Raw genomic sequence first — 15,888 nt, forward strand, 5'->3', positions numbered from 1 at the left:
TAAAAGTCTATGAAAATAAAATAGAGAATTCATAATTTTTTATAAGTTTAAATTGACTGAATACGCTAACTACGCGTAAACGATAATAATATTTTCATAATATTAAATCATGATTGTGAAAACTTTGAAAGTTTCATTTTAATTAAAATATTACATTACTAAATATTATTTCGAAAATATTAACTACAATAATTGTTCAAAGAAAGGCAGTTAACATTTTCCAAGACCCCAAATATACGAGATTTTATATAATTAAAAAATTTGCGAAAGGTTGCGAGTATAAGCAAGGCAAAAGTAAAAAAAAAGATAAAGATCCTTTCTGAAACTTTTAAATGTTGGTTCTGCAGTTCAGATGAGAAAACACCCATCCACATTTTATGTGAATGTTATGGTTTATTCAAAAAGATTGAAAAACACTGTTATAGAGCATCACTAAAATTAATGTTAAATTGTCTATTCTCTAGTTTTGTCCTTGTCCAATTTTCTATGGGTTAATGTTTATGTTTTGAATTTGACAGCGAACAGTGATATGTTGTAATTTAATTTGTGTTATTAATTAGTAATAATGGATATTACAGAACTACTTGCATTTAAGGTATCTGTAGCCAAAACACTAGTACAATATTAAACATATCATAAATACCGTTTTTACACATAACCCATGCTCTATTTCAGTTTGAGGTTAAATGATTGTACTATGAAATCTATATTTTACAGCCAGTTCCAACTCCGAAACGTCCCAATGATGATGATTCCGATGAGAACTCAGACGAGGAAGGGACGGTCGCCAAAAGAATGCGGTACCTCGCTCGCTCAAAGGCAGAAAACATTGTTAAACACAATGCATCCCGACACATACCTAAAACAGAACCAGCCCTGACAGACTTGGAAAGAGAAAATATTTTGCAATATGTAGAGAACGAGGAAACTCAGGTTGGCAATATTCCTAAACTGTTTTTATCATATGTGTGAAAATTTTGTAAAACACTCAAAAACTGAAATGCAAATTCAAGTATTGCACATATTATTTATTGTGTTTTGTTATGTTTTTCAAAAGGTAATTACCGTCAATTTAGATTTTAAATTACACGACATCTATTTTTCATAGTGGATCTTTTTCAAACAGGTGTTTATGATAGGCGAACTAATTTGTGAATCTGACACATAAATAAATAGACGCATTACCAGTGCCTGATAGATGGCATTTCTATTTGTGTGTAATTGCCTTCATTCTCTAGTGCCCTGACGCTATGAAGAATAATAGCTCTTTAACTTTTTATGTCAAACTGGCGTGTTATAAATGACTAGTCTGTTCATTATTACAAGAATTTCCAAATAAACAAACCAGCCAAATGATACCCAACAAAGAATAGCCTATTTCACACATATTATCTTAATGTAAACAGCAAGGTAAAATTATAGTGGATAGACACTTATTAGATTCGTTAGTAAATTTGCTAATATTTACATTTTTAGTTTTTTTATAAAGCAAAAAAATATCAATCAAAACTGCTTGGTCAGTATATTACTTTAAAAAAAAGTAATATTAGCGTTCTTATAATTTACCCAAATATTTCAATTTTGATGACCATTTTCAACAAGTTGTAAATAACTCACTATTAGAAAATAGAAATCAAGTTGGTGGTTTTGAACTTTGGACCTCTGATTCGTGAGTTCGCAACACTAGCCACGGGACCACAACCCGATTAAAATGATTTAGCAAAACTTAACAAAAGAGATTTTTATGATAATTTTATCAAAATCATTAATAAAATGAATAAAAATCCTGCAAAAGGAAATCGATTGGAGGTTATTCGGTCTCATGGTGTACTACTACTTATTGCGTTTCACAGGCAAAATAAATAAATAATTGTAAAACAATAAATACCGATCCACCGTATTGTATTTTTCAAGCTGTGTAGATTTTAGCCATTGTGTGAAATGGGCCAACAATGTGATATCACGCAGGGGGCTCGTAGTTTGCATGTGCACAGCGGTCCAGTCTCCGTGAATGTCCGGTAGTTTTAAACTTAAAACCTAAATCAAAAATGTTGCTTTTGCTCCTTTTTAAATTTGCCCCGAGGATAAATTATATTACTGATTGTTCACTTTTTTCAGGGAGAAGTTATAGACGACACAGCTGTAAAGAGGTTGGTGCTCATGTTTGAAAAGAAATCGCTGAAGAATAGAGAGATGAGAATCAAATTTCCAGAACAGGCTGACAAGTTTATGGAGAGCGAGGTTGACTTACATCAGGCCCTTCAGGTAATATTATTTTTTTAAGTGAAGAAATTATTATTATCAAGTCTTTTAATCTCAGTCTGTTTCTACATGTCAGGGTGAAAGAAAAACCAAGTTCAGTATGTGTAATATATGCAAATATAAATAAATCTTTCACTATCCCATTAAAAAATACAGTTCTGTGTATGTGAAACAAAACCAAAATCCTAAACGAGAGTTTTTAGGTGAAAATACTCTTAAGATAAAATCAAGTGGTTGATTGTTGGTCTAGAGGTCCCGGGTTAGAATCCCAGACAGGGAATTTTATATATTTTTTGCATCATATGAAAAAAAATGACAATTTATTTATATATACGCCTAATGGGCATTTTTAAGGACATGTTATGTATACATAGAAACTTATTATAAAAGAAAGTAGAAAGACACAATGGTAAATAGTGGACTTGGTGAGAGTGGAAGCGGGAGAGAGGTATTTATAATTGAATTTGATTCAGTGATCTAATGAAAGAAGACAACTTGAAAATGAACTATAAAATCGATTTAACTGACCTCCTCCGTAGGGTAACCTGTTTTAAGGAGGGCTGATGGACAGAGTTTGTTTATGTTCCCATTGTTCAAATGTCATGAAAATATTTTTGAAATTTTTTCTATTCTTTAACCAGATTTTGATTTATTTTTTGAAATCTTTGTTACCTGTCAACTTATTTTTTTGGAGAAGTATGTTAAACACGTTGATTGATAAATAATATGGTCTTTTCTATTTAATTTTTTTGTTTGAGAAAAAAAATACGATTGTTTAAAATAGGCTTTTTTTTAATTACCCGAAAATGAGAAGTTTTGCGCCCTATGGGACAAATGGCACATGTGACGTTTCTGTGCTTTAGTTGTTTGCACGTTTTATTATAAGAGTATTTGTGGGAATGATGTGTGATGCCAAAATGAAAAGTATAAATATATGTTTCATTTTTAACATAATTCCTGACTTTTAAAAATACCCTGTTATTGCAACCTTTGACTTTGCAACCTTTGACTTTGCAGCCTGAACAGTGAATGAGTAAAAAACGTATGATGCAAAGATTTATTTCATTAGATGAGTGAAGTGATAGATAAAGGAATAATTTTGTGTACTCTACAGGACCTAAGTGTTGTGGCAACAGTTCCCGATTACTATCCAGTATTAGTGAATATGAAATGTATTCCATCGTTATTGGAACTTTTGTCACATGACAATACGGACATCTCCACACAAGTTGTTCATCTCATACAGGTGAGGATTTACATTCAAAATATTATGTTAACATCAAAAATGGATACATCCAGACTAAGCATTTTTCACAAAGAACCCTTTTCTGAAACTGATTATTGCTATTCGACTAAATTGTTATTTAGACTATATGTAGGTCTGACGTAGGTAATAAAAGTATTCTACGTTATTTGATTTGATCGATTAGACTTAGTTTCCGTGTAAAACTTATATATAATTTGGATGTAACCCATTTTGATATATCAGAATGGATTTAACTAGTTTTGATAAAATTAATTCGTGGATTTAACCAGTTTTGATAAAATTAATTCGTGGATTTAACCAGCTTTGATCTAATCTGTCATTGAATGTCTGTGTCAGGGTTGTCACTTTTACGAAGTAAAAAATAAATAAAACTTATCGTTTTGAGTGTTATTTGAGTGTTATTGAGTGGATATTGCCGATTTTGGTATAAAATCAAACTAATGACAGCAATTTTTATGGTATAATATTCCCATTTTTGAAATAAGTATTCTATGTAAAACTAAACTTTTAATCGTGTTTCCACAAAAAATGTTTTTTTTACCAATTTTGGATTTAACCAATTTTAATATCCACCGACACATATATAATAGCAAATCTAAAAATCAATCTAGAAAAGGCAATAATGTCTGGCCGAGTTGAAGGTAAGAAAAGCCTGGGTAGAATTCCATATAGATGGACTGACCAAATAAAGGAGGCTACGGGGCTAAAATTTTTTTACATTTTTTACATTTTTTTTTTTTTGCACCACAACAGGCCAGGAGGCCTAATTACAGTGGTGAATTACATCACAGAGCACCCAGGCTTGAGAAAAATCACATTTTAATTTTTGCGTTCTCACCGGGAATCGAACCCGGAACCTTCCGTGCGTGAGTCAAGCGTCTTGACCACTACACCACGGAGGCCGCCGTTGTGTGTTTTATGTGTTGGTTCTTCGGGCTGAGGACAGACTGGAGTGGAACAGACTAATCAGAAGTGTTCATGGTGGTCACGATCCTCAGCATTGAGGGACCGACTTGGAAGAAGAAGAAGAATATATATTAGCTCATTGACAAATAATAAATTTTACATATTTAAATATTGAAAAATAACAACTTTATTTGTAGAGCACTGCATTCTTATGAAATAAATAAGATTGTCAACTGGATGTACAGTATTTTTTTATATACAATCACAGAAAAGTCCAACATAAATATCTACTTTAAATTAAAAAAAATACTGCTTCCTTGAATAGACAAAAACGAGTGCACTGAAGTCTTCGTTGCATTTTAACCGCTTTTTTGTCAGCTATGGCCGCATTTTTTTTCTTTTTATCTATAAAACAAGGAGCCATATTTGAGCATAGGAGCATAGTTTCAAATATTCCATTTTATCAAACCAATTCGGGGGAAAAAAAAGCATAATTATCTCAAAAATCTAAAAAATTCAGTGAGCCCACTCTTGCCGTGTAACTTTCAATGAGGAAGTCAAACTAGAGGATGGGTCATGGGGTCTACTGTAAGCTCTGAATTTGGGCCGAGAACTTTCAGGTTTTCGCTACCCAAAATATTATATGTTTGTATTTGATTAATTAATATTTAATTGCGTGTGTTGTACATATATAATTTGTGGATATATTTTGATAACATTACAATATTAAAATCCAATTCATCAAATTACAGCCATATGAAAATAAATTCAAAATATAAATATTTTCTTCGGTAGCATATTTCAGAAGTGTGATAAAATTATTTGCGAAGATATTTGTATTCAATTTTAAAACTTTATTGCTGTGGGTAGAAGTTAAAGTTAATTTTAATGCAATGAACTGTTTTCAGGAATTGACAGATGTTGACATTTTGCATGAGAGCACTGAGGGGGCAGAGACTCTCGTGGAAGCGCTGCTCGAAGGCCAGGCCATTCCATTATTGCTGCATAACCTTAACAGGCTCGATGAGCAGGTACCCGAAGAAAGGGACGGAGTCCATAACACTTTAGGTAAGTATATAATAAATTTAAACACTGTATTTTTACGCCTCACAAGAGTTTGATATTAATAAGAAAACATTAAATATTGGGTATTCAGAATTACCTATCATAAAATGTAAATATAAACTCGTGTGTGGTGTAAAAATACAGGGTTTTATTTATAATATATTTAAAATGTTATTGAACTAAGTGAATGCTTAAACAATAAATAATATATGTAACTTTAGGTAAGTATTTTAGGAGATTGCTAGTCATTTGTGGAATAATCTATCCTCATTGACATATTAATACACATAGACATGCCCTGAGCATTCGAAAATGATGACATGCCCAAATGCTCGATCAACAAATGTGACTTTAGAATCGAAATCAAAATGCCTGCTTGTGTCTTGAAAGCGTGTAAAAGGCCTTTGGATAAACTTTAAAAAATTTTCGGAATTAATTTGATGTGTCAAAAAAGCCAAAATTATGTCGTAATAATGGTGCCGTTTAGGAACAATAAAGTTTAAATTTCAATAAATTGCGATGCTTCAAACATAACACTAGAAATATTTAAAGTTAAAGAAAAGATGGGTTAAAAATTTGTCATAAAAATGTAAAACATTTTTGCAGCGATCTATATGACAGTTGTTTTTAGTGATGCCATAGAAAAAAAAGTGATACCGTATAAATAAAATTTCCCAACATTGAACGTACTAATAATGACCCCGCTTACATGGTTGCAGGTATAATAGAAAATATCACAGAATTCCGACCAGAGTTATGTTCTGAAGTTGCCAAGCGAGGATTTATGCAATGGCTTTTGAAAAGACTGAAGGTATGTTTTATTACCGTCTAACTTTACTTATTTTCTTTAACTTGAGGAAATAAAAGAGTAAACAAATAAGGAGAATTTATTATTTACTAATTTGTTGTACAGTAATGAAAGAGAATCATCGGGGTCTATAATAAATAAGAAATCCTTTCTCGAAATCTCCCATGAAAGTTTAACTATAAAACCTTAAGATCGATGTTGACATAAGCTGTTTCCATTTTTTTTCAAATCAAGATAAGAAAAGGACAAATTGGTTAATAATGTATTCTCCTTATTTGTTTTCTCCTTTATTCCCTCGATTAAACGTAAAGACAAGGAGGTGTCGAAAATGCTCACATTTGTCTACTTGAAATTCCATTTTGAAGGCTTGATTTCAATTAAAATAATATACATATGTAACGTAAAAGCTAACTAAATATCTTATATAGCTGACATTTTTTCTTTCGAATGATGTATAACCATTAACATTTTGTTTTACTTTGGTACTCAATTTTAAGTTTGATATAAAATTGGCACAAATTATGTTTTTATAAATTAAAAAATATGTATACCAGATATATTTTTTTTAGTCTTTTGAACTGAGATATCATATTTCGATGAGGACTGTAAGGTGTTGGATTTATTTTAATGATAAAGTGTAGTTGAATATTTTGTATACTTTGTAGTTATTGTTCACATATTGTTGTTTGTATAACATTGTTTTATTATTTTTTTACCATGTGATTTAGCCGGATATTGATTCGAAGTTTTAAAAATGATTTATTAACTGAATTTTTATATGCGGCTTTTATTTTAGATGAAGGCGCCCTTCGACCCAAACAAGCTGTATGTCAGTGAAATCCTCTCCATATTGGTCCAAGATTGCAACGACAACAGACTTCTCCTAGGGGATTTAGATGGAATAGACGTTCTGCTTCAGCAACTTGCTGTTAGTAATATTTTGTTGTTTACAAATAATTAATTGGGTCGTTTAAAGACTGATTATTATTCCGCCTCTGCTTAGAATCGTTCTGTGGGACTTAACAGAATAGGGAAATATCACATACTACGAATACTGATAAAAATATATGAAATGGGTTTAGAATAATTAATTTTACTCTCAAAATCAAAATGGATGCTGTGGAGAAATGTTTTCATGTATAAATTTAAAAATGAAATTTAATACGTCATTAGAAAAACGTGACATGTTCGTGACAATGTTCTTAACAAATTTGAATGGTCAGGAATAAATAAACATGTAAATGAAATGACCTTATTTGCGGGAATTCAAAATTACAAATTTAAAAATATTTTTTATGCTATTAATAATAAGCAAAAAATTTTTTTTTTACTGGACAGTATTTCATAGACCTTTATTACTTTAAAAATGTTAAAAAAGTGGTATTTCCCTATAATGGCTGATAATTTTTTTTTTAGGAAAATATAAATACTTAAATTTATTTAAAATAAAACACTTTGTAAATTTACCACACAAGAGTTTATTACATTAAATACACGACTAGTTTCGAGTAATCAGTATTACCCATCCTCAGGTGTAAATATAAACTAAACTAAAATACATACACAGATTAATATTAGGTACTGATAGTGTTGGGTGGAAGGGGAAAGGTAATGTGAGGTGGAGGGGATGGAGTTTTCCTAATTATCGGAAATCACATTACCTTTCCCCTTCCACCCAACACTATCAGTACCTAATATTAATCTGTGTATGTATTTTAGTTTAGTTTATATTTACACCTGAGGATGGGTAATACTGATTACTCGAAACTAGTCGTGTATTTAATGTAATAAACTCTTGTGTGGTAAATTTACAAAGTGTTTTATTTTAAATAAATTCAAAATGTCTTTCCACAAAGTAAATGCTGAAACAATAAATAATATAAATACTTATGTTCTTATGATTTACTTAAATATTTAGATTTTTTGAGGCATTTTCAATGAGTTGTAAATAATTCATTAATGCAAAATGGGGATCAAGTTGTGGCAGAGCGGGCTTCGAACCCCAGACCTCTGATCCGTGACAACACTAGCCACAGGACCACAACCCGGTTCTAAATCCTTAAGCATAATTTTTATTTAGATTTTAGTAGTTAGTAGTTCAGTGTTGTTGTATGGGATACTTTTCTGAAACTTCTCCCTCGTTGAGAAGAAGTTTGGGGATTTTTATTTTTTTGCATGCGACTTCACTTTGAACACGTGAAACAAAACATAATGATTTTTAGTTAAAACGTTATTGCGACCCTAAGCGTTGCCCAAAACACTTAATTAGGTTGAATTGACCAAACCGTATTCGAATTTTTCTTTTTTTTTTAACAGTTGTATAGTGATGGAAATGTCAATTATAAAAGTGATTATTTTACATTATTTGACATTTAATCATCAATGTGGCCATATATGAAGTGTAGTCCCATGTAAAATATTAAAATCCACAAGTTAACCGCTCTCTACCCCCGCGAGAAGATTCACAATAGTACCCCTGATATTATATTTGCATATGTTAGCATTTTGGTTACTATTACAATATGTTATCGTCTTGTATATTTGCCATTGCAATTTTACGTACAATTTTTACCGTGTAGTGTTTAACCTCAAACTGCTGTGTTTTTTCGTACAGTTGATTTAGGGGTCAGGTAGGATAAATTGTGTATTAATTTTATGATTGTTATGTTTGTCTCGTTACAGGTTCCGCAGAAATTAAAAAAATGTTGTATAATAAATACTCTATCGACTATTTATTTTAAGCGGTGAATTTTTTGTCATTCAGTTTTACAAGAGACATGATCCAAGCAGCAATGAGGAGCAAGAGATGATGGAGAATCTCTTCAACTCTCTGTGTTCTGCCCTCATGGCCTCCTGTAACCGGGATCGCTTCCTGCGAGGGGAGGGACTGCAGCTCATGAATCTCATGCTCAGGTAAATCTCGTGGCTACAGACTCACTTGTCGAATTATTCAAGAGATATCGAGGCGCAACAGATTACAGCTTGCCCATCACATCACCGCTTCTAAGGACTTAAGTCTCCATTTGCTTTTTGCAGAGAAAAAAAGCTCTCTAGAAATGGATCCCTGAAGGTCCTAGACCACGCAATGGCCGGCCCCGATGGTAAAGACAACTGCAACAAGTTTGTGGACATCCTCGGACTGAGGACCATCTTCCCTCTCTTTATGAAGACACCCAAGAGAAAGAGAGTTCTCACAACTGACCAGCACGAAGGTGATTATTGAAATTACTTTAATTACTAGTTATTTACATAGAAAATAATTTTATTTGCCTAATATTTGCATAAAGTTAAACATTTCTTGCAACACAATATCGTTTTTATTAGAAATTGCACTAATCGCTTCAAGAAACTGTTCTTCATCATCATTTCCCTATTCGCACCTATTGGTGCATAGGGCACAGGATCGGCACTCCAATCTATGTATCTAGATAATTTTTGTTACACAGAAGCCTCAGCCTTAAAGTTTTCATACAAGTTTTTATGTTGTTTTTTGAGAATTTAAAAATATTTTTCAAGTAATGTTTAGTGATATCAACATTATAGTAGTATTTTTTTTTTTAACAGAAAAAAAAATATTTGCATTCTTACGATTTACCTAAATATTTCAATTTCTGGGGGCCATTTTCAACGACTTGTAAATAACTCACCATTAAAAAATGGGAATCAAGTTTTGGTCGAGTGGGGTTCGAATCTCGGCCCTCTGATCCATGAGTCCGGGACACTAACCACGGGACCACGACCCGGTTAAATTTACCAATATATAATAAGTATTGATAAACATAAAACAAAATATAAGCCACCAGGGCTGGTATTCCAAATTTCATGTATTTACATACAAAATACACGGAAAAACTGTTTCCTCGTGCCACGAGAGTGGTTCAGGATAGCACTCCAGATTTTGTTAGAAAATTCTATGCATAAAATAGTTCATTTTGGTTCACTATAACGATCGGTTAGGATTTGGTATGTTTCTTTTGGGTCATCACATCTTGTCCATTTTTAGCTATTAATTTTGAGTTATGTACTTATAGGCAAGCAGCCTTTTCCGGGACGTCTATATCTAATATACATTTGATTTAAAAGTCTGTATTGATTTATGTAAATTTATTTCAGAGCACGTTATCTCTATTATATCATCCATGATGAGGAATTGTGGAGGGTCACAGAGGCAACGGCTGCTCACCAAGTTTACGGAGAACGACCTGGAGAAGGTGGACCGGCTGTTGGAACTGCACTTTAAGTACCTGGACAAAGTGGATAAGGTGGAACAGGAAGTAGAGAAGGAAAGACAGGTAGATGCGATTCACATTGTAGAATATTATTTTAGAAATCGTGCATTTTCATATTATAAACAAACGAAAAAATCGTCAATAGTCTGTCAAGAAAGACCAATTCAGATTTCTTAGTTATAACTATCACGGTTACAGAACAAATAAACGAGAAATCGTCGTCGGTCATCTAATCGCATTTGTTCTTGCTTCAGAGTGGCGAGGATGGTGAGGTGATGGAGTCAGAGGAAGAGGAGCTGTACCTGCGCCGCCTGTCCGGGGGGTTGTTCACTCTGCAGCTGGTGGACCATGTGATGCTTGAGGTGTGTGCCTCTGGACTGCCCATCATCAAGCAGCGAGTGCAGCAGGTGCTCGCCCTCAGGGGGGGCTCTCTCAAGACTGTGCGCCACGTCATGAGAGGTGAGACCTTTATTGGACCTGTCCAGGGGATATGTAAAAAAGTGTCAATGAATATACAAATATCCCCGGTAAACGAAACTGAGTTAATCAACTTTTTGTCTTTGAGCGATTAATATAACCAGTGAGTTAATATTGCTTTTAAACTGTTTTCTTAAACTATAAAGAGTTTTTGGTGATATTTTGCAATTGAATTGTAATTTTCAAAAACCTCTTAGTCATTAACTAAATTCCGCAAGTCAAGTCACTTTAAAATTATTTTTAAAAATATAAAATTCCCTCGACCCTCTAAATGTTAGATAATATAATATTGCTCATACTTTTTTAAGAAATTGTAATCAAAAAGTATTCATTTTTATGCAACAAAAAGTCCGTAAATAGTTTTTTATTCTATTTCTTCCAAGTCGGTCCCTCAATGCTGAGGATCGTGACCACCAATTTCTTCTGATTAGTCTGTTCCACTCCAGTCTGTCCTCAGCCCGACACATCAAATTTTAGCCACATAGCCTCCTTTATTTTTTTCCTTAGCTTCTCCTACCTTCAACTTGGCCAGACATTATTGCTTTTTCTAGATTGTCTGACTCATGTCTAGCAATATATCCAAAGAAAGACAGTATCCTTCTCAGACACACCACTGACAGACGGGTTGTAATATGGAGCTCTTCCAGTATCGATGCATTCGTCCTTCTGGCTGTCCAAGGTACACGCAGCAGCCTTCTCCAACACCACATCTCATGTTTTATAGACGTCTCAAGAATACAACGATTCAATTATTAAATTTATTATATAAATGAAAGACGAGTTATACTTTCATCCACAAATTTGAAAAATCCAGTGACCGGTTTCATCGCTTTCGCAACATCTTCGAGACTAAATAAATAGTCTCGAAGAAGTCGCGAAAGCGATGAAACCGGTCACTGGATTTTCCAAATTTGTGGATTAAAGTATCCCTCGTCTTTTATTTATATAATAAATTACAATGAACCTCCATCAAGAATTTTCACTTACAAATTTATATGTTTCAATTATAAAAGTAGTGAATCAAATGAAGAGGAAAGTCAATAAATGTGAAATAAAATTGCATTCTTAACCATAATATTCCTTTATGGACTTGTCCAACTAATTAATATAATAGAACGATCGATATACATGTTCTTAATTTTGCTTTTCCTCGTTGAATTATCTGTATTTATATCCTTTACTGTTTTTCTAGAGTATGCCGGAAACTTGGGAGATGCCGGCAATCCAGAGTGGCGACAACAGGAACAACAGCACATCTTGCAAATGGTGGACAAATTCTAAAGAGTTTCTTTTCCTTAACAAATATAAATTTAATTATGTCGCAGCTGTATCTGATAAAATAGTCATAACTTAAAAAGTGGAATTTCCAGAAGAGCCCAAAAACTAAATTTACATGTCTTGAAACCATGTTTTTATCATTAATTTTTTTTTTTGTTCTTTTCTCTCTTTAAAGGGCCTTTTATGAGTGGACAATACAATAGATATGACAATATTGTTTTGTCCTAGGTCCGTGAACAGCCTCTACGCACAGGACAGAACGTTGGGACAATACGAAAATTTGACCACAGTTCACACGTGAGCGCTGCAAAAATGAATACATAACGGCCTTTGCTACGAGCTAATTCACGAAAAATATTATTCATTTTATACCAAGATGTATTGGAATTGTTAAAGGAAGAAGTAAATATTAAAAAGGATTTTTATCTGCCGCCATTTTCTTTTTTCAGCAGCAATACATTCACGTCAAGTAAATCGCTAATGTAGGTACTTAACCTTAAAAACACGAAAATACAATTTTTAATTTGTATTTTAAAATTTAAATTTTATTCTTCCTATACATGCACATGCGTCAACCGCATGTCACAATTGAGTAAAATGTCAAAATTAGACACTTAAACAAAATGGTCCATTACATTGCACCTACTTTGAGACAACAATTTTAAATTTTTTTTATTTACTCTGACATTATTCACCATTTTAGGCAAACGCAGCGGCGCACGGCTCGGCGTCTTTTGACAGATCGAAGGAGTTTCGAAAAATTTTCAATGTAAAACCGGGTTTATGCAAATGTAAAAAACGTTAATTGGGGAATATTTGAATGAGAATGTATGGAAAAAATGGGAGCTAAACATTTCGCCGTAAAAAGCGGCAAAACGTAAACTTGAGGAACGTAAAAACGAGGTTTTACTGTAGGTATGTATACCTTCTGGCCTTACTCAAAATCAGTTTTTTTAAGTTAAGACTATTTTATCGAAGGTGTGATAATATATGTGTATTCTTTTTCTGTGTGAACTGAACTGAATTAATTACAAATGTGAAATAAAATATTTTAATTAAGAATTAAAAAATATGATGTCATGGCTAGAACATTTCTCAAATGTGCTATGTAGGGCCCTCCCCCAAGCTAGCAAAATCATTCTTAGAACACGAAAAGTGTTGTGACATTTGCAAACATTTCGAATAAGCATGCCTGTATTATGGTCAAATAAAAATCGCTAACATCATTTAAAAGGTTTTATTTGTCTCATTATGATTGATTAGACAAACTGATACATAGGCATGAAATTGTTTCAATAGTTGAGATTTTGGAAAAAAAAACAGTAAATGGAATTAATGATTTTCACCTGAATACACTTTTTAATAAAAAAACAATACTTTATTGGGTTTTTACATTTGCTAACTTTGATACTAAACCTCAGAGGATTTAGAGGGTTTTATCAGTCGGAAACTCAAAAAATAGTATAAAAGTGTATTTTAACTTGTTTTCTTAAATTTTTTCATTTAGACTGTTTTTATCAGTATGCCAACGATATACATATTTCATACAAATGCTGCAAATTGTTTTGTTATGCCAAATAAAATAAAATAGACAAAAGTTTTCAAAAACACATTTTTTATTTCAATAAATATTATAATAAATGTTTTTATAAAAAAAAAGTTCCTATAATTTCACAGTACAGTACGTATGTAATTAACCTCATTTTAGAACCACAACATAAGATTGAAAGAAAATAATTACTTATTGGAAAATATTTTTTACACATTAATTTTAATAAGAAACATTGTCGATTACCTGTAGTGATTTATTTGTCTGTGGTATATTATTTTAATGCATAATCATTTTTTTTTATTTTTACATGGGAATTCACACAAGTGATTTATTGTAACAATTACATTCATTCAGTCCTACACAGGTAAAAACAATGACAGGCTTCTAACAGATTTTTTTTAAATAGAGGATTTCTATATGAGGATAAGTCTTAAAGTTTGATTTGATGACACTGGAGCAGCAAAAAGCAAGAGATTTACAAAATTTGATGTGGGTATTTAATCAGAATATGCAACCGAGTTCACATTCAAGGAAATTTAAATAGCCAATCGACCTTTATTCTGCTAATCCCTTCATCTATGGCGGATCTGCAGATCTATGGACGTGTGGAATGGTCTAACTTAAGCGATAGTACACAGTACCATCTATTAATGTACGAGGTATGTCCAGAAAAAAGTTCAGTTTGTGATTCTTGTCATCGCGGCACTGCGATCAAAGTTTTGCAATCGAGGAGTTAGCGCCATTACGAGCTAGCTGACTGTTGTGTACACTTAAATAAAATTTAATAAAATCCCGCCCCTCGTGAGTTGAGGCCTGTAATTTGTTTCCTCAATGCAAAGAAGATTAAACTAGCCCACATTTATTAACAGGTTTATGGTGAGGTTTACAGATAACATGTGCTAAAGGAGGTGAGATAGTTAATTTATTAAAACCGCTGCACTTAAACTAACTTTCTGGATATACCATGTATTCAAATATAAATTGGACATATAAAGTAAACAGGAGCAAAGCTGCCTGCATATTACATTATCATTAATACGTTTTTGTAATATACATATTTATTTAAATGAAGTACATTAAACAAACCAAAATTTTACTATACTGTTGTTTTGGCGTTTAATGTGTAGAATGATATGATTAACAATCAATGAATCAGGCTATAGACCACAAACAAGTTTGTTTTAAAAATACATAGTATCAAAATGTTTTGGATACATTATATCACATATTTTATAATCAGATTGAGATATCAGGCGACATATTTATATGGTGGATGTGCACACATGCGGCTCTTCACTGTCTTTATAAAAATACGAGCTGAAACCGACAATGCTTTACTATTGGTAGATTTGAGTACATATTCGTATATAAATTAAATGAACATAATCGAAAATTTGATATCAATTATTGTATTTGGTCCAAAGTAGAAATATTTCGAGGGCTTACGCCTTTGACAAAGTATACAATAATATTGAAAAACAATTATAATTAAACAAAACACCTGTACACAAGTACAGAAAATATAGATACATAAAATAAAATCAGCAGAAAATAAAGATACAATAAAGGAAAATTAAATAAGAAATTATAACATAGGTATGCAGCAAATTAACAATAAATAATGAGTTTAAATATAAAAAGTATTGAAGTAACAGAGGCGATGTATCATAGCATAAACAGTAAAACAAGTAACACTTAGTACATTTTTATAATTTAGAAAATAAGTGATTAAAAAGTATTGATTTTAATTTGTATAAAGATAATTAAATAAATTTAAGTTTTCATGTTTGTTGGCTAACATGTAGAGCCGTCGAATAGGTGAGTATTTAGCATAGTTTGAACTATGCAAATCAACAGCAAAAAAAGTGTTTTGTTGTTTTGAGTGGCCACTTAAACCAGCCAATGACAGGTCATAAGCCCTGTAGATGCCTAGACTTCTATATTACCTTCTCTAAAATGTTCTTCATCTCTGTTGTAATATGTTTATATCAACAGCTTCCTAGGGAGTTGAATCCAGTCCTTGTCTACAAAAATTTGGACAAAC

General features: G+C 32.2%; 1 protein-coding gene across 1 annotated transcript; it reads left to right on the forward strand.

The window, feature by feature from the left end:
* The first annotated feature begins 468 nt into the window (after nucleotides 1-468).
* LOC148273475 (beta-catenin-like protein 1) lies at nucleotides 469-13,900 on the forward strand. The gene is made up of 12 exons (XM_088238680.1): nucleotides 469-595; nucleotides 718-933; nucleotides 2,119-2,265; nucleotides 3,377-3,508; nucleotides 5,344-5,503; nucleotides 6,220-6,311; nucleotides 7,105-7,236; nucleotides 9,073-9,221; nucleotides 9,345-9,520; nucleotides 10,422-10,600; nucleotides 10,792-10,996; nucleotides 12,207-13,900. The coding sequence occupies exons 1-12, from the start codon at nucleotides 566-568 to the stop codon at nucleotides 12,293-12,295; spliced, it is 1,707 nt and encodes a 568-aa protein (XP_088094806.1). The 5' UTR covers nucleotides 469-565; the 3' UTR covers nucleotides 12,296-13,900.
* The last annotated feature ends 1,988 nt before the right edge of the window (nucleotides 13,901-15,888 follow it).

The sequence above is a fragment of the Micrasema longulum genome, unplaced genomic scaffold (genome assembly GCF_059751315.1).
Source record: "Micrasema longulum isolate JH-2025_06_02 unplaced genomic scaffold, ASM5975131v1 h1tg001940l, whole genome shotgun sequence".
In the NCBI taxonomy this organism is placed as follows: domain Eukaryota; kingdom Metazoa; phylum Arthropoda; class Insecta; order Trichoptera; family Brachycentridae; genus Micrasema; species Micrasema longulum.